The sequence below is a fragment of the Ylistrum balloti genome, unplaced genomic scaffold (assembly GCF_031769215.1).
Source record: "Ylistrum balloti isolate Yb309-2 unplaced genomic scaffold, AGI_CSIRO_Ybal_v1 Utg369808, whole genome shotgun sequence".
In the NCBI taxonomy this organism is placed as follows: Eukaryota; Metazoa; Mollusca; class Bivalvia; order Pectinida; family Pectinidae; genus Ylistrum; species Ylistrum balloti.
In genome coordinates this window covers 1792338-1813442 of record NW_026781982.1, presented here as the reverse complement: position 1 = coordinate 1813442, position 21105 = coordinate 1792338, and the positions used below count along the sequence as shown (strand labels likewise).

Below are 21105 nucleotides of genomic sequence, written 5' to 3'. Positions count from 1 at the left end.
TTAATCAACCTAATCATCAAGGTGTAAATCTGAGATTAATCAACCTGATCATCAGAGTGTAAAACTGACATTAATCAACCTGATCATCTAGGTGTAAATCTGAGATTAATCAACCTAATCATCAGGGTGTAAAACTGACATTAATCAACCTGATCATCAAGGTGTAAATCTGAGATTAATCAACCTGATCATCAAGGTGTAAAACTGACATTAATCAACCTAATCATCAGGGTGTAAAACTGACATTAATCAACCTAATCATCAGGGTGTAAAACTGACATTAATCAACGTAATTATCAGGGTGTAAAACTGACATTAATCAACCTAATCATCAGGGTATAAAACTGACATTAATCAACTTGATCATCAGGGTGTAAAACTGAGATTAATCAACTTGATCATCAGGGTGTAAAACTGAGATTAATCAACCTGATCATCAGGGTGTAAAACTGACATTAATCAACTTGATCATCAGGGTGTAAAACTGAGATTAATCAACCTAATCATCAGAGTGTAAAATTGAGATTAATCAACCTGATCATCAGGGTGTAAAATTGACATTAATCAACCTGACCATCAGGGTGTAAAATTGAGAGTAATCAACCTTATCATGAGGGTGTAAAATTGAGATTAATCAACCTATTTATCAGAGTGTAAAATTGAGATTAATCAACCTGATCATCAGGGTGTAAAACTGACATTAATCAACCTGATCATCAGAGTGTAAAATTGAGATTAATCAACCTGATCATCAGAGTGTAAAATTGAGATTAATCAACCTGACCATCAGGGTGTAAAACTGAGATTAATCAACCTGAGTCATCAGGGTGTAAACGGAGATGTGACAACCTAATATATTTGTAAAAACGACTTCATAACTGATCATCAGGGTGTAAATTTTACTAAATATATGTACATCAGGGTGTAAATCTGAGATTAATCAACCTTCATCAGGGGAAACTTTAAGGTAACAGAGCATCGAATGAAGTGAGTTTGAATGTTTTGTGTAAAGTTAATCAACCTGATCATCAGAGTTAAAAACGCTTCATTTTTATACAAGTTCGATCATCAGGGTGTAAATCGTGGTAATCAACCTGATCATCAATTGTAAAACTCCATTAATCAACCTGATCATTTTACATTGTGTTACAACCTAATACTTGGTAAAAGTTATATTAATCAACCTGATCATCAAAGGGTAAATAGGTGATTAATCAACCTGATCATCAAGTGTAAAACTGACATTAATCAACCTTCATAGTGTGTGGAAACTTGTTAGATTTAATCAACATTTCATAGTGTGTGGAGGAGCACATTGTTAGATTTGATCAATATTTTAGTGTGTGGAGGAGCACATTGTTAGATTTGATCATACATTTTAGTGTGTAAAACACATTAATCAACTTGATCATCAGGGTGTAAAACTGACCAACCTGATCATCAGGGTGTAAAACTGAGAAATCAACCTGATTTTCAGGGTGTAAAATGACATTAATCAACTTGATCATCAGGGTGTAAAACTGCTTAATCATGTCATCAGAGTGTAAAATTGAGATCAATCAACCTGATCATCAGGGTGTAAAATGACATTAATCAACCTGAATCAGTACAATGTAATTAAATCAACTTATCCCTGTCTCCTGAACATCAGCCACAGGTAACTGGTAACAAGGATGTCTCCTGAACATCTATGTTGGAACTCTGACATCAGCCACAGGTAACTGGTAACAAGGATGTCTCCTGAACATCTATGTTGGACTTCTGACATCAGCCACAGGTAACTGGTAACAAGGATGTCTCCTGAACATCTATGTTGGACTTCTGACATCAGCCACAGGTAACTGGTAACAAGGATGTCTCCTGAACATCTATGTTGGAACTCTGACATCAGCCCCAGGTAACTGGTAACAAGGATGTCTCCTGGGCATCTATGTTGGAACTCTGACATCAGCCCCAGGTAACTGGTAACAAGCTGATCATCAGGGTGTAAAACTGGGACATCAGCCCCAGATCATCAGAGAGTCTGGGATTACTCAGGGTGTAAATCTGAGATTAATCAACCTAATCATCAGGGTGTAAAACTGAGATTAATCAACCTTATCATCAGAGTGTAAAATTGAGATTAATCAACCTTATCATCAGAGTGTAAAATTGAGATTAATCAACCTGATCATCAGAGTGTAAAATTGAGATTAATCAACCTGACCATCAGGGTGTAAAACTGAGATTAATCAACCTAATCATCAGGGTGTAAAACTGGGATTAATCAACCTGATCATCAGGGTGTAAATCTGAGATTAATCAACCTGACCATCAGGGTGTAAAACTGAGATTAATCAACCTAATCATCAGAGTGTAAAACTGGGATTAATCAACCTGATCATCTAGGTGTAAATCTGAGATTAATCAACCTAATCATCAGGGTGTAAAACTGGGATTAATCAACCTGATCATCAGAGAGTAAAACTGGGATTAATCAACCTGATCATCAGAGTGTAAATCTGAGATTAATCAACGTAATTATCAGGGTGTAAATCTGAGATTAAGCAACCAAGAGTTTCAGACTATATGACGGAGATGTGACAGAGCAAATATATTTTCAAAAACGATCTTCATACTATAAGACGAAGATTTTACTAAATATATGTACATACGAACTTCTTTATCTCGAACTCGATTGGACCTTGGGGAAACTTTAAGGTAACAGAGCATTCGAATGAAGTGAGTTTGAATGTTTTGTGTAAAGTTAGACAGGGACCGACCAAAGGGTTCGAATTAAACGCTTCATTTTTATACAAGTTCGAAATAACGAGGCTTGACTGTGGTACCAGAGATCTTCACAATTTTAGACCTCCAGGTCGATGAGACGAACATTTTACATTGTGTTACGAAGTAATACTTGGTAAAAGTTATATTTAAACATCCGCATAATAAAAGGGTAAATAGGTGATAACAGCGCACTGTTAGATCTGATCATACATTTTAGTGTGTGGAGGAGCACATTGTTAGATTTGATCATACATTTTAGTGTGTGGAGGAGCACATTGTTAGATTTGATCATACATTTTAGTGTGTGGAGGAGCACATTGTTAGATTTGATCATACATTTTAGTGTGTGGAAGAGCACACTATGAGACAGGAACTTTACGTATGTAGCTTCATACAATAATCTTAATCCTATCGAAGCATGCTGTAATGAATTCGTGAAATGTAGATTTTGTATGTAGCTAATATAGTAATCCTCACCCATAGCATGTACTGCTGTAATATGTTCGTGAAATGTTTGCGATCGATACTCAGAACATCCTTGTATAGTCAATGCCGGAGTTCCAATAAATCAGTACAATGTAATTAAATCAACTTATCCCTGTCTCCTGAACATCAGCCACAGGTAACTGGTAACAAGGATGTCTCCTGAACATCTATGTTGGAACTCTGACATCAGCCCCAGGTAACTGGTAACAAGGATGTCTCCTGAACATCTATGTTGGAACTCTGACATCAGCCCCAGGTAACTGGTAACAAGGATGTCTCCTGAACATCTATGTTGGAACTCTGACATCAGCCACAGGTAACTGGTAACAAGGATGTCTCCTGAACATCTATGTTGGAACTCTGACATCAGCCCCAGGTAACTGGTAACAAGGATGTCTCCTGAACATCTATGTTGGAACTCTGACATCAGCCACAGGTAACTGGTAACAAGGATGTCTCCTGAACATCTATGTTGGATTTCTGACATCAGCCACAAGTAACTGGTAACAAGGATGTCTCCTGGGCATCTATGTTGGACTTCTGACATCAGCCACAAGTAACTGGTAACAAGGATGTCTCCTGAACATCTATGTTGGATTTCTGACATCAGCCACAGGTAACTGGTAACAAGGATGTCTCCTGAACATCTATGTTGGATTTCTGACATCAGCCACAGGTAACTGGTAACAAGGATGTCTCCTGGACATCTATGTTGGACTTCTGACATCAGCCACAGGTAACTGGTAACAAGGATGTCTCCTGGACATCTATGTCGGAACTCTGATATCAGCCACAGGTAACTGGTAACAATGATGTCTCCTGAACATCGATGTCGGAACTCGGACATCAGCCACAGGTAACTGGTAACAAGGATATCGACAACTATGGTGTTGTCGCCGGTGTCTCACTTAGGTAGATCATTCATGTAGGACTGTGAACATCAAAACAGGCTTTAGAAAGGACGACGAAGACATGGTTAATATGATGACTAACCCAGGGAATCCATAAATGTTAAACTGTTCATAACATATTGTGCTTGTTGTGTAGAAATGTTCGTTGTCTATTTTTGGGGATGTGCGCGTGATATAACAACGAATATAAAACACAATAAATAAAGCTTCAAATGGAAACAATACAATGAGACGGTTTTTGCTAGAGTTTCATTGAAAATTGGGCTCCACCAAAATATATTATTGTACAGTAAGTGTGTAGTATTCTCCATGAGAGTGGTTTACCTTAAAAGTGATGTCTAACGTTTTAACGTCGAGAAAAAATATATGTACCATTATGAAAATTCGCCCATTTTACTTGAGACTGTTGTACAAGAGGATGCAATTGTACGTGTGCAATCCTTTTTATTCCTCATGCAAGTAGTTTATGGGATACATTTTCTTACGTCTTATGGCTTTCCCATCGCTTTATTAATGCATTTCAATTCCATACATCCAACTGTATTCTATCGATCCAAGATCTTTATAGTAAAAAGCCAATATTTTGTGCTTTTGCATATGGCACTTCCTTCAGAACGCAAATCATTGATCTAAAAATGCATTACCACAAGTTGATATTTCAAATCTTATCCCAGCATCTCAAGAAATAAAAGTCTCTTTAAAACATGTAGAATATTCCTTTTGTGTTTAATGGTCCATCTCACAAATGTTCATGGCATCAGGACGATTCCTCCTGGACTTCCGGTTCCTACTTACATAAGAGTAGAGTATGGTTCATTTCGTGTCTTAAATCATCGCGTGTACCACGGCATTTATTCCAGCAGTATCAAATGTCCAGGGAAGGATCACGGCTGGCTATCGCAATTACCTTATCGCGTGAAGCAGCGCTTATTTGTAAAGTTTGTATGCGTTGATCAGGCTATCCTTGACATCCGGAATAGGTGGTAAAGACAATTGTATTAGTAAATAGGTAAATGACATACGAAGGTATAACGATTTCTTTACGAATTCTTGAAACCTTAATCACCTTCTTTATCTATGTAGGTATTGCATCTAAAGTGTCTTGAAATGCGGACAAATAGTCTTTCGATAATAAGGTGTTATTCATATCACATGAGAACGCAAGGACGACATGTTCACGTCAAAATTATAAAGTTTCGTTCCATTCGTCAGAAAGGAGGCCATTCTCTTTACCTAGCATCAATATACATATAATACCGAAGTTAAACTCCCGATTGGTATCGACGTTTATACAAGGCTGACCTTATTGAAGAGCTTATCAAAACAGTTCACAACGAGAATTCCGTAAAATATATTGTTCAAAATGTATCAATAGTTCAACCACACTATGCTTCTTTTTTTAAATATATAGTAATCGTATTGTTGTTAAATAATAAACTAATTTTGGATGCTTTTAAAATAGCGATTTGAAAGATCGTGGCATTATTTACGCAGAAAATTGCCGCTAGAAGGCTCTAACTCTTTTCGATATTTCAGCCAATGAGAAGGCCAGGATCGGAAAATTTTGTCTGAAAGGCCGTAGCAATAGGCTATGCGTACTGAGTACGTTTAGCCTAAAAACCTTACAAAGTTGTTTAGTTTCACCTTCAGATAAATTGATGACGTCTTTAGATAACAAAGCATTCATTGATCACTTCCATCGTATACACCCACCAGAATGAGAAATCAGAGACGCAACTGACTCGTCTACATCAACCGCTTATCTCGATCTTTTCTTACTTTGAAACGAACAATTTTCAAACATCTCTGCATTTTCAACCTTTCGTGTTTACATGTCGCAGCTGATTCGATATTCAAGGGCTTGTTCAAATTTGATTTTCGTACAAAAAGTCGTCAACTGTCGGACAAAGTCGTAACACAGATTTTTAAAAGATGCAGGTTGATGAAATCTTGGAAGGTTTACGGTCGTCATAGTGATTTAATTGAAAATTATGTTATTTCTTCGTTTGTCTGTTTGTTCCGTTGTTGTATACCGTCTTCTCACTCGAGAACGTGATATCACTTACTTGGACTTACCAATGTTTATATGGCGGGTGTTGTGGATGAAGCAGAAGACGCTTACTCTTCAGGAACATCTGGTCTTTTTCTCTTTGAACTTTTCAGGAGTCTCAATGTAAATATTTATTTTGTTCATTATTTTGTCCTAGTATCATGAAATTCGAGTTTGAATTATGACTATGTTGACGCGTTGGTATTTTCTATTGTTTGTATCCGACAGTCATGATTGAAAGCATTTCGATACTATCAATTTACTCATAAAATTTCCAATATGTATATACATCATAGATAACACATCAACAATTTTTTTCACAATCATCCCCCAGTCGATGAAAATTAAAAAAAATCGTTAATATTTTGGAAATATATGATTTATTATATTTTGTAATCGTTGCGCATTTTAGGACTTTTCAAGGACTAGTGGACTTCGTATCTGTTCATTTTAGGCAGACCTCGTAAACATCTCAGAAATTAATATTGTAGACAACTGCTAAAATAACGCGCATATGTACAAAAAATGTAGGATTAAATTCTGATTTAATAAACTAGAGTTGTTTTAGGTTTACATGCTTTTACTTCTACCGTCACTGATGGGTGCTAGAAAGGCAGAATAGATGTATAATAACATCAGATGAATGCGGTTCCACTCTATATAATCCTACATTTATGTTTTGTTATACAATCATTTCTATTGTCCCGTTGGCCCGGTTCTTTTGTGAAAAGCTGAAGTTAATTTTCACATGAAGGAGGCAATGACTTTTCAGCATCACAAAGAACCAGTAAAAACTTCAGCTTTAATGGAAGTTTAACTACGGTTATAAGATGAAAGTTCGAACAGACCATAACTCGGCTTTATACATAGTAACGAGAGCTTCCATGATCGCGTGCCATAAGTTGGCAACAGGAGTGGCTCCAATGCCATTTACGACCAAATAACCTATATTTGGATGGAGTCATCTTGCAAAGCTATAAAATTTTGGAACGAAATGTTAATTTAAGATGCTTAAAAACACACTTTACATTGTTTTGTTTATCACAAATCTTTTACACCGTGTCATAAACATAAATGTCTGGTAATAAATAAGTGAATGTGAGAGAAAGCAGAGGGTATGAAACGATTAGTTTAATTATCATTGGTATAAGATCAAGAACGAACTATTAGTTTGGTATAAAAGGAGTAGCGTTTAACACGAGATATATATATATATATATATATATATATATATATCATGACGGCAATGCAGCCCTGTGGCGTATTTTTATAGTCCATCTGTTTAGCTATATCTAAATTATGGTATTGTTAATGTTGTAGATATGTTTGTACAACATTGTTGTACAATATACCAAAAAACATAGCTCCATTCGTGACTCAATTACCGGGATGGAAATTATAACATAAATTAGATCAGTTGTTTTATATAAAAGTGATCTATCCTGCTGCTAGTTAGTTATATACAAAGCGAATCACAAAAGGTTATATCACTGCTTTAAAAAGAAATAACCTCAATCAGAAATAGATAGGAAAAACAGAGATGAAAAACAGAGATGAAAACCAGAGATAAAAACCACATCTTTCTTGGTTTTTACTGTGTAAACATGATGTCGTGTTGTTCGCTGGTATTTACTGATGATTCTACAGAGATACAAGCACAGTAAAAACGTATCGCCATGACCCCCACCTCTTGTCATGCTATACAGCTCGGAATCTCTTGTGCATAAAACTCATCAGCGCATTGATGCTTTTCATCGGAATATTTTCCGTTCATCCTATAAGACAGTTCATAATTAGTCGAAAGTGCCTCGGGGATTGAGATGGCTTCGTAACATCACGGCCAGTTTTACCACAGAAATTGGTCAGTACAGTTGTTAGTCAGAAACTCTCAACAAGTTTACGATACTGAGATAAGGACAGTGTAGTGATATACAATCAGTATTTCTACACAAGCTTACGATACTGAGATAAGGACAGTGTAGTGATATACAATTAGTATTTCTACACAAGCTTACGATACTGAGAGTAGAACAGTGTAGTGATATACAATCAGTATTTCTACACAAGGTAGTGATATACAATTAGTATTTCTACACAAGCTTACGATACTGAGAGTAGAACAGTGTAGTGATATACAATCAGTATTTCTACACAAGGTAGTGATATACAATTAGTATTTCTACACAAGCTTACGATACTGAGAGTAGAACAGTGTAGTGATATACAATCAGTATTTCTACACAAGCTTACGATACTGAGTATTTCTAGGACAGTGTAGTGATAGTGATATACAATTAGTATTTCTACACAAGCTTACGATACTGAGATAAGGACAGTGTAGTGATATACAATTAGTATTTCTACACAAGCTTACGATACTGAGATAAGGACAGTGTAGTGATATACAATCAGTATTTCTACACAAGGTAGTGATATACAATCAGTATTTCTACACAAGCTTACGATACTGAGAGTAGAACAGTGTAGTGATATACAATCAGTATTTCTACACAAGCTTACGATACTGAGATAAGGACAGTGTAGTGATATACAATCAGTATTTCTACACAACATCGACATTGACAGAACGGATTTTTTTTATTTCTGAATGTTTCACAATTGTACGAGTGAAATTACAAATCATCTCGATTGTATCGATTGAACCTAATAAGAAAATTGATCCGAAAATAATTCTACCTTAGATATCCATTGCGAAGCGAAGAGTTCCGAAGGCAGTCCAATTACTCTACGTTTGGATAAAATGAATGCCCATTTGTCCCATGACGTGCACAGCGCAGCACTTTTACATGGACTCGTATAGTACAACAGTGTTTAGTAGTTGGGTTGAATGACTCGATTATACAAGCCATCATTATGGAGAGCGGTCGCAATGTCGATACGCTGATGAATCATAAAGGCATTAGGTCGAAATGAAATGTTTCTCAGATCGCTCTTTGTAAATCATAATGTTGGCATACACATGACAAGGCATCCTGTCAGTGTAGACAATAAATGAAACTTATAAAACTCTTACATCTTTTTTCTAATTCTTAAATGATATAAGTGCGCGGCCCTTTTGAATACCAACAGTGATATAAGCAATAGAAAAATAATTCAATAAGGTTAAGTAATATCTGTATCTATACAGAGTACTTCGGGATATCAAAATCATGTTACCAACTGTCATTAATAAGAAAATACCGATATGTGAACATGACTACAATCCAAACTCAAATTCAATAAAACTAGGGCAAAGTATGAACAAAAGAAATATTTTCATGGCAGAGAAAGACTAGGGTTCATGAAGAATAAGCGTCTTCTGCTTCATCGACGACACCCGCCATGTAAACCTTGGTCAATCAAAGTAAATAATGACACGTTCTCAAATGAGAACAAGGTTTACAACCACGGAACAAGCAGGCCAAGTAACGAGCATAAAAAATCCAGCTGCATAATTATCTTGTTGTACAACTTTATGTTTTTCCAGCCCTGAAGTCACGATGATTAATGTCACCCTTCTGAGAGCCGAATGTTTATAATAGGATGTATTCAAATGTCAGTATTTGTCAGTTTTTAAATACAAATGATTTACTAGATGTGTCATTACTATTACATTGTACCTCCACGTCAAATAAAGCATTCTACACATATCATATTAATATACATTGAAATAACCTAACACTAATCCTCCCACATAAATCATAAAATCACATGAACTTAAACCAACATAAACTCCTACGCAATTGACACTGGTATGCACTACCGCTTCTTCACTCAAGCGTAAAATCTGACACATATCACCCGTTCTACACACCACTATAACATCACAACAAACCAGACACTTACAAATAACGCCGATATGTTTTCTCTAATCATACACTTGACTGTAACATCATTTGACAAACTGACATATTGTATCACCTCATCTTCGTGTCCTCGGAGAATCGTGGACGACATGAGGCCACACGGAGTATTGATCTTATTCTAACGGACTCGAGGTATGTAGATAGATCAGATTCCTAATATAAAATGATCTGTTACCGTCTGCTGTAAAATAGTTATAATGGATGTTTACCTTACGGATAAAGTTTCACGAGTAGTTTTGACGATTAGGGTTTTTATGTCAACACTATTGTGTCATATTACACTGTTTAGATGGAAGAGCGCAGCACACAGATCTAGAGGGATCACTACTAACAAAACTATGAGAACAGAGTATCTCGTTCTGGTATGTTCATGTGAAAGAGAATGAACAAGAAGCATTAGTTTACGCAAACATGTGAATGATAACACCACAATATATAACACCAGGATAAACGCGCCCAATACCGCAATATTTACAAATTCTTGTTAATGTCAACACCTAACATTGCCAACGAGTTCTAGTTAATGTTCATTATAAAATTATTAAAGTCAACACTGTATTTACGTCACCGTGGTTATTTAAAGAACAATTCTATTTGTTTTGGCTTGTGTCTTTTGTTTACTACACAATAAATTGAAATGTAACTAATGGAGTACCGCTGAATACCAGTTGATAACTTTGGTCTTACACTCCTTGTACTATCCCAAGCTTCTCCTGGTAGATTAGACCCTCGTACTAACCCAAGCTCCTGGAAGATCATATCCTTGTACTAACCCAAGCTTCTCCTGTTAGATCAGACCCTTGTACTATCCCAAGCTTCTCCTGGTAGATTAGACCCTTGTACTATCCCAAGCTTCTCCTGGTAGATCAGACCCTTGTACTAACCCAAGCTTCTCCTGGTAGATCAGACCTTTGTACTATCCCAAGCTCCTGGTAGATCAGACCTTTGTACTATCCCAAGCTCCTGGTAGATCAGATCCTTGTACTATCCCAAGCTTCTCCTGGTAGATCAGACCCTTGTGCTAACCCAAGCTTCTCCTGGTAGATCAGACCCTTGTACTATCCCAAGCTTCTCCTGGTAGATCAGACCCTTGTACTATCCCAAGCTCTCCTGGTAGATCAGACCTTTGTACTATCCCAAGCTCTCTGGTAGATCAGACCCTTGTACTATCCCAAGCTCTCCTGATAGATCAGACGCTTGTACTATCCCAAGCTTCTCCTGATAGATCAGACGCTTGTACTATCCCAAGCTCTCCTGGTAGATTAGACCCTTGTACTAACCCAAGCTTCTCCTGGTAGATCAGACCCTTGTACTAACCCAAGCTTCTCCTGGTAGATCAGACCTTTGTACTATCCCAAGCTCCTGGTAGATCAGACCTTTGTACTATCCCAAGCTCCTGGTAGATCAGATCCTTGTACTATCCCAAGCTTCTCCTGGTAGATCAGACCCTTGTACTAACCCAAGCTTCTCCTGGTAGATCAGACCTTTGTACTATCCCAAGCTCCTGGTAGATCAGACCTTTGTACTATCCCAAGCTCCTGGTAGATCAGATCCTTGTACTATCCCAAGCTTCTCCTGGTAGATCAGACCCTTGTACTAACCCAAGCTTCTCCTGGTAGATCAGACCCTTGTACTATCCCAAGCTTCTCCTGGTAGATCAGACCCTTGTACTATCCCAAGCTCTCCTGGTAGATCAGACCCTTGTACTATCCCAAGCTTCTCCTGATAGATCAGACCTTTGTACTATCCCAAGCTCTCTGGTAGATCAGACCCTTGTACTATCCCAAGCTCTCCTGATAGATCAGACGCTTGTACTATCCCAAGCTCTCCTGATAGATCAGACGCTTGTACTATCCCAAGCTTCTCCTGATAGATCAGACGCTTGTACTATCCCAAGCTCTCCTGGTAGATTAGACCCTTGTACTAACCCAAGCTTCTCCTGGTAGATTAGACCCTTGTACTATCCCAAGCTTCTCCTGGTAGATCAGACCCTTGTACTATCCCGAGCTCTCCTGGTAGATTAGACCCTTGTACTATCCCAAGCTCTCCTGATAGATCAGATCCTTGTACTATCCCAAGCTCTCCTGATAGATCAGACCCTTGTACTATCCCAAGCTCTCCTGATAGATCAGACCCTTGTACTATCCCAAGCTTCTCCTGGTAGATCAGATCCTTGTACTATCCCAAGCTCCTGGTACTCCTGGTAGATCAGACCCTTGTACTAACCCAAGCTTCTCCTGGTAGATTAGACCCTTGTACTATCCCAAGCTTCTCCTGGTAGATCAGATCCTTGTACTATCCCAAGCTCCTGGTAGATCAGACCTTTGTACTATCCCAAGCTTCTCCTGGTAGATCAGACCCTTGTACTAACCCAAGCTTCTCCTGGTAGATTAGACCCTTGTACTATCCCAAGCTCTCCTGGTAGATCAGACCCTTGTACTATCCCAAGCTCTCCTGAGAGATCAGACCCTTGTACTATCCCAAGCTCCTGGTAGATCAGACCCTTGTACTATCCCAAGCTCTCCTGGTAGATTAGACCCTTGTACTATCTCAAGCTCTCCTGGTAGATCAGACCCTTGTACTATCCCAAGCTCTCCTGATAGATCAGACGCTTGTACTATCCCGAGCTCTCCTGGTAGATCAGACTTTTGTTAATACTTGTTCCATAAAAGCGGTTCTCCTTACAGATGAGAGTTTTTTTATTGTGATTACCTTGAATTGTCATAAAACATAGATCTTTTTACTGAATGAGCAGTTTAGTCATTTCTTGAAATGTAAATAAGTTTGCATGTCTTTAATACCGTGCAAGACGATGAAAGTTCAGATCTTAAATGAATCTGCGACAACTTACAAGCTTATCACCCAGTAGTATTGATTGAGGGGTGGGAAAAGAGGGACGTGTATTTGAGGATATATCATGGACTTTATAAGTGAAGCAATTTTCTATGATTTTTAGTATTGTATTTGTGATATCAGAATAGCAATCAATATTGTACAAATAAATAGAAACTACAAATTTACATTCAACAGAGAGCATTCTGCTCAAGAATATTCATGACACAATACAGAAAACACATTAACCTGAACTGATGTATACGTATTGCACTCAGAGATAGGGAAAATATCACCGTGAGATATGACAAAGGTTTTATTTTGTCATAATTTGGGGGGAAAACTTTAGTGATTGAAAGAAAGTTGTGAAGTTTGGAAAGATAAATTGCTATTTAAGCAAAACATAAAAAAAACCTAAAAATACAAATAAAACAAACAAGACTAAGTTTGTTTTTTATCAATGGGGTTGTTATGCACCATTAGTGGTTGTCCTGACCCAGTGACATTAACTTACTTTGGTAGTTGGAGTGTTTTAGGAACCATTTAAGGTCTGATTTTTTCCGTACTTTTAACTGAATCTTGTAGCTATTTATTATACTTAGCACTTCTCCTGATACAATTAACCTTATTGTCCTCGTTATAGAATATATGTTACTTGTGTACGGTGTTGGATGGTATTTTAATCACTGTTTAGTCATGCTTTAAAAGAAAACTTAAAGTAGGTCACCTTTTGACCTTAGCATTTCCGATTTATTCACAAGGATCACGTGATATAAAGATAAGCAACTGGTCTAATAACGATAATATCATTGTAACATTGATCAATATTCGCGTGATGAACGTTTGATGATATCGATATTACAAAAATCTTACTTAACCAAGAACACGTGATAAAGTGACGTCATGATATCTTCTGACCAAGGAAATGGCGGGAAAAAATGTTAGAATGATTTTGAAATCAAAGATGACTTCATCAAGATTATCAGTATATAAGGATACTGAAAGCCCTTTTCTTTTTCAGACTTGTGCAATGCGGAATTCTGTATATGTTGATGTTGCTATGACAATGAATACCTCACGTGCATGTACCGTTGTTAACAAATAACAAAATAGGTCCAGGACATTTAACATTATTATGTTACTGTATTTATCAACACTGCGTCACAAAACACCAACTTATGTGTCCAGTTGCTGCCATATCTCTCATAGAATTTATTTTGATTTGTATTAAATTTTTTCAACAAACCGATATGTTCTTTGTTCATTTATCGGACATGTCTTTCCGACCATTTTTTGCTCAAGAGTACTTCTACAAAACAAAATATTCTGACCACCATTTACGAGAAATGAATCTTGACTCTGTGATTAATGGATCCCTTGTTTTGTTGCATCTACTAATAACTTGATATTTACGAAAATTGACGACATTTTTGCATTCATTCCATTAGAAGCTTGCTGAAATTAATAAAATGCCGGTGTTTTTTTTTTTTTTTTTTTTTTGGTTTTTTTAGTGTAAAAGAAATGAAAACCTAGCCGTTCCAGATGCCAATTTCATAGTATTTTAAGTTATTGTTTAACAGGTCGATCAAGAAAGTTTGTTTTCTTGTCAAAATATGATATTCATTAATCAAATTTAGGTACGAAATATGTTAAAAGAGAGCGTGTTTGTCATACACAGTGACAAACTTTCCCAAAGTCAAAATACTAAGTCTTTGTCATGTATTAAAACAGTAATCATATTACCATAGAAACAGCTCAGGGTATCTGACCATCCTCTGTAAACACGCTCACTGAAAAATGATATTTGAGCAATTGAGCAATTTATGTCCCTTAATTGTGACGTCAGCTATTAAACTTTCAGCATTATCCAATTTCCGCGTTTTTAATTAGCAAACACACGTGAAATTCTACTAATTAACTATAAGGCTTAAAAGAATGCCAAGATATATCAGAAGAGCGTTACAGGGTTGACGCGTAGGCCTAATGTATAGACTTAATTATAACAATGTTACACCATCATAAATTCGGAAGATAAAGGAAATTTCATAAAGTTCAAATTCTATTACGCAAATAATATTTGGGAGAACGAAAATGATATCATTGTTTTCTCGTTACCCTTTTGTTTCCAACAATTATTTTCAACTTTGACGTTAATAGTCAAAACCTGCTTCTATGTGACTGTAAATCACTTTCATTGACCTTGGAATTTACGTGAGGAGAGATTGAAGAACTTTCGACCTAGTAAATCAAAGAGCTTGTTTAAATTGGGGTCCCCTTAGTAGATGTAATTGCTCAATGACGTAAAAATTTACTTTGCGTTGTAAAAGCGGGATAATTCAATGATACCGAGACACATTAACATGGTACATAAAGTGTAATTATATCGTTAACGGGAAGCTAAGGGGAAAGACCTATTTCACGAGGATAGCTACTGTTAAGAATTGGTTGTTGAAACACTAATATTTGTAAATAAACGTTGAAGACAAATTTCTACATGAAGTCGTGAACTTTTTCTGTGCTCTTTTTTTTATCTTGTTTTATTGAATTTTGACAATTCAACAATTCATAAGTAGGCTTTGATTAATACCACACAAATAAACATGGAAGATATAATAAAAAAAAATAGTTGCTGTTAATTCGAACCCGATAAACTCGAATATCCCGCTTAACTCGAAGCACTTTTCGGTCCTACAAAATTCTCTCTCCGTTAAATTACAAATACTCGACAACTCGAATTCGGAGAATAAGACCAGACGTTCTACAATATTGAATTCTCTGGTCGATCAAAGCAACGCCACGTTTTTTATTTCCGCTGACAAAAAAAATCTGCAATGAACCACGAGAAATTTGAACAAACATAAACCATGCTTAAAATCATTGAGCTGTCAATGACTCAACTGAAAGTAAACACGGAAGCAAAACATACGTCAGTATATATAGTACCGTAGCATGCATGTTATTCATTCGAGTACTGGCACTGTTCAGAATATACACAGGTAATGGACGTTCTTCTAAACATATCACCGATATGCCAATGAAGAAATTTACTTTATCATGAGGTTAGAGCTCACTAGTCAACAATTTGACTTTTTGGATATCACTTTGGAGTTTCCTTAATCGCCTCCTAGGCTTCCGAATTTAGGCCCTTGGCATCACTGACGAGTCCTACAAGAACGAAACAGCCTATGATATGACATAACTGACGATTCCTACAAGGACGAAACACTTGCATGATGTAGCATCACTGACGACTGTTAGAAGGACGACACAGATGTGTGATGTAACATCACTGACGTGTCCTAGAAGGACGAAACAGCTGTATGATGTAACATCACTGACAAGTCCTAGAAGGACGAAACAGCTGTATGATGTAACATCAATGACGAGTCCTAGAAGGACGAAACAGCTGTATGATGTATCATCACTGACGAGTCATAGAAGGACGAAACAGTTGTATGATGTAACATCAATGACGAGTCCTAGAAGGACGAAACAGCTGTATGATGTATCATCAATGTCGAGTCCTAGAAGGACGAAACAGCTGTATGATGTAACATCAATGACGAGTCCTAGAAGGACGAAACAGCTGTATGATGTATCATCAATGTCGAGTCCTAGAAGGACGAAACAGTTGTATGATGTAGCATCAATGTCGAGTCCTAGAAGGACGAAACAGCTGTATGATGTACCATCAATGTCGAGTCCTAGAAGGACGAAACAGCTGTATGATGTATCATCAATGTCGAGTCCTAGAAGGACGAAACAGTTGTATGATGTAGCATCAATGTCGAGTCCTAGAAGGACGAAACAGCTGTATGATGTACCATCAATGTCGAGTCCTAGAAGGACGAAACAGCTGTATGATGTACCATCAATGTCGAGTCCTAGAAGGACGAAACAGTTGTATGATGTACCATCAATGTCGAGTCCTAGAAGGACGAAACAGCTGTATGATGTACCATCAATGTCGAGTCCTAGAAGGACGAAACAGCTGTATGATGTACCATCAATGTCGAGTCCTAGAAGGACGAAACAGCTGTATGATGTACCATCAATGTCGAGTCCTAGAAGGACGAAACAGCTGTATGATGTACCATCAATGTCGAGTCCTAGAAGGACGAAACAGTTGTATGATGTACCATCAATGTCGAGTCCTAGAAGGACGAAACAGCTGTATGATGTACCATCAATGTCGAGTCCTAGAAGGACGAAACAGCTGTATGATGTACCATCAATGTCGAGTCCTAGAAGGACGAAACAGTTGTATGATGTACCATCAATGTCGAGTCCTAGAAGGACGAAACAGCTGTATGATGTACCATCAATGTCGAGTCCTAGAAGGACGAAACAGCTGTATGATGTACCATCAATGTCGAGTCCTAGAAGGACGAAACAGTTGTATGATGCAATATAATTCATTGGTTGATTCTACTGTATCTAATTCTGAATTTGTTTTAACAGGTACCATTCAATTGAGTTTCTTTTGTGTAATCTTTCTAGCACCAGACAGTGAGGGAAGGGGTTAAAACGTGGACACTTTACAAAGCGCGGAAACCAAACAAAGCTGTAATTTGTTGTTGACTATTTGATAAGTTCTCCACATTACCACTTTTTGAATGTTAAACAAGACTGCTTCAAATTCAAAGGAGACGTAGACCACTATTTCATGGACATCCCAAAACGTGCACACGATCACAGAATTTACATATTAAACCATACATTTCAAGAATTTTTAGATTTTGATTAAATCCGTATTAAAGGGTGTTTCTTCTGTACAAACTTCCATGTCTATAGAACCATCACGTTATGATACACTACATTAAAGTAAAATTGACGTCTTGTTGTTATCACCATCTTCTATAACATTTTATAAAGTTTGCTGTAAGTAAAAGCATTGTTGTTGATACATAATAGAAATATGTCGGTTGTTCATTCGTTGTTTGAGACCAAGGCTAAAAGTAACAAAGATTTGAATTATATCAACTTACATTCATAAACGTAATTTTTACCTTAAAATGATGATTTCATACAATTTGTTAATTTCGTGACAGTTTTTAGTAGATTAGGAACACATATACGACGAAATTGTCGGCGGTGTGTTGTTATTTTAATATAGAAAATATTATGTAACATTTAAATCAAAATCAGCTGTAATGAAAAAAATGAGTAACTCTGTCATTGTTAGTGATGTTGAAATTTTATCACTTTTCTCGACATCGCTGATCATAAAATTATTGATTTGTCAGAATTGTGTCATTTAATTAATTGGCACTGACAGAATCGACAGTAACCTTGAGGACATCTGACCCCTCCCCACCCCAATTACAGAATAAGATGGAGGGATTCACTATGCATCACGACATGCTTTACCAACAATTATAAATATTGATTTCGGGATATGGGGTCGGATATTTCGAATACTACCGTAACTGCTGATTGTTGTTACACTTCAAGTAGAAACCAATAATCTGCTGCTGAATACTATCTCTGTATAAAAGCCTGCTATACACAGAAATCCATTTGTTAATTCATCTTATAGCAATAGACTACAAAGATATTGTAGTTGTAACAAAACTATAAAGTAACGCCACTTCAGCTTTAAGTTTACATAAAATGACTCATATCGAGAGGATGGCCACCAAATATTCCACAAAAAAACTACAACGTCATCGAAAAGAACAACTACCTTTAATAACGCTTTTTCTGTAAATAGCTGTGTAAATGGCGTCAACGATCGTTCCGACAGCTAGTCACATCCTATAAAAAACATGTCAGATGATGGAGTCTTCCGAGTGGTATTTTAAAGTGTAATCACACCGAAATAGCTTGGTGTATGTAAAATAATACAACACTCACATCGGATATACGGATTAGTGGCTTACCCTTCCCTGCTGTCGAGCAGAGGGCGTCGAATTCCAATTTCAAAAGACTGTGGATTGTACAGAACCCATAACCTTCGCCAAAGTGGAAAATGAATGGCACACTAACTAGTATTGAACCTCGTTATCTCGAAATCGTGTAACTCGCAGACCTCGTTTACTTTGAAGAAGTTAGATTGTCCAAGTCAACCTTCATACCAAATATTCCAATTCGATTGACTTAAATACACGGATAACTCGAAGGTTACCCACAGATCCACAGACTTCGAGATAACGTCATGAGTACAAATTAATAACAATCCCTTGTTATAAAGTTTCATTCTGATCAATGTTAGTTTACAAATGTTATTCCTGAGTGTGATGCCATAAGGACATAATAATTATGTCTTATCAATCTTCAATTATGCTATGCTTTGTTATAAGGATAATTATCATCGAAACGAAACAAAACAATACTAAAAAAATCGAGAATCTTTTATTTAATGCTAAGTAACCAAACAAACATGCATTGTACGTGTTTACATTGCTGTAGATTGTGTGACGTTAACGTCGCCTTAACGACGAAGATGCTATGTCATTTCTGAGTATAAAGCAGCATACATTGTTTATAGAAATTGATTGTGAAACACTATATTATATGAGCATGCCATTTTAATTCTTATTTCTTCTTTTTTTTTGTTTTGTTTGTTTCAGTTAAAATCTGGAAAATGTGCTGTAATTATAACATCGAACATAGAAACGTCTTACGATCGAAATAAATGAGAACATACATCATTCTCGATATCTTGCGATGAAAGCTAAATATCCATGAATGTCAATAAAATCCTAACGAAAATGCATCATTATCACCTGGTAAGGATAAGGTCTGTAGCAGTAAACCGACTTGTCCATGTAGCAAAGGAAAAACTATTCCACGTGCTAGAGGCAGTGATCCTGTTTACACAGACTTTGACCATGAAAAATGTATACATGTCGTACGGATTCTCAATCTTATCTCAATTTATAAAATTACATTCAGATATAATTTTTAAAAATCACCTTAAAAACATTGCTAATTAAACTAATTAAATTTTTTTTTTGAGTAAGGCAATTTCCACAAGAGAACGAAATCCATTTATCAGAGCGCAATCTGTATAAACCACGCCGCTTCAGTTAACACTGGTTCTATCGTAGGCATTGTTATCTAATACTGTCCTCCTGGAAATGTCTTAGCGTCGTCAATGTGTCAAGAGAAGATACGTACTTCATGTCAACTGATTTGTGTTGGACGGTTACCAGTTGTTTAAAAGTATGATCAACTTCAGGAATTCATATAACAATCTTGAAACATATATTTTTATATGTCTTAAGTTTTACAAATATTGATAATGTTTACGGTATAAAAATATATTGTACGTCGACACAGCAGTTAAAATTATACTATCAGTATTTGTAAAATCGGACCGAAAGAAAAGATTAAACATATGTTTTTTAATGCTAAGCAGACTTAAAGCTATTGCGCCCGGACAGAATAAATGGCTTCATACACGACATACACAACGTTGAAGGCGTGTCGGTACCGTCATATGGATAAAAAGTGTAACATTTCACAGGAAGGCCAAGATTATCTTAGAAGTGCTAGACATACTATCTACACATTTAAATAGATATTGAACTTTTCTATGGCACTACACAGGCAGATATCAGTCACAAGGATCAACGTACCTACATCTAGCAATGCCAGAATGTAAAGATGTTTGATGTCTTGGTTGATTCTGTGTAAATCTGGACCTATATATCTTTAATCAATATGTCTAACATTTTCCAAGTAAAAATATCAAGAAAAAAATATTCATATTGATTACTTAATTGTATAAGATAATTTTGGGCTGATTGTTACTGACCGTAATGTTTAGGAGATTGTTTTTTTCTTTCTAACAGAGTGAAATTGAAGCACACTTACCATGTATGCACTGTTTTGATGAATTCAGGGCCAAAACTGTCCATACCGAGAGATCCCAGAGAAAACAGACTATAAAAATGAAATTCTGCATGTTATTTAGTGAATCTGGAACAGAACACGGATGGAACTGTTAAAACCAGAGCAACACTACACTGCAACTGGATATCAGCACCTAGCACAAAACACAAAATGTTTGACACGAGTGGAATCCATTAGCACACATTGACTTATCCACCTAACTCATCTTCTGGTATGTTTAAGCAAGCCTACCACCAACAAAACGTCTGGAGTAATTCCGGGTTATTATCCTGAGTCTTTAAGCCGACACCACATCCGCAAATGAGCGCGAGAATTAGCTTTCCGAACAGCA

General features: G+C 36.7%; 1 protein-coding gene across 1 annotated transcript in view; it reads right to left on the bottom strand.

Moving 5' to 3' along the window:
* Positions 1-20826, bottom strand: part of LOC132544736 (glutamate receptor 2-like) — a 59736-nt gene extending 38910 nt beyond the window's left edge. Inside the window, exon 1 of the mRNA XM_060208386.1 lies at positions 20736-20826. Coding sequence (XP_060064369.1) covers positions 20736-20826 — 91 coding nt within the window. The remainder of the gene's footprint in view (positions 1-20735) is intronic.
* Positions 20827-21105: the final 279 nt, after the last annotated feature.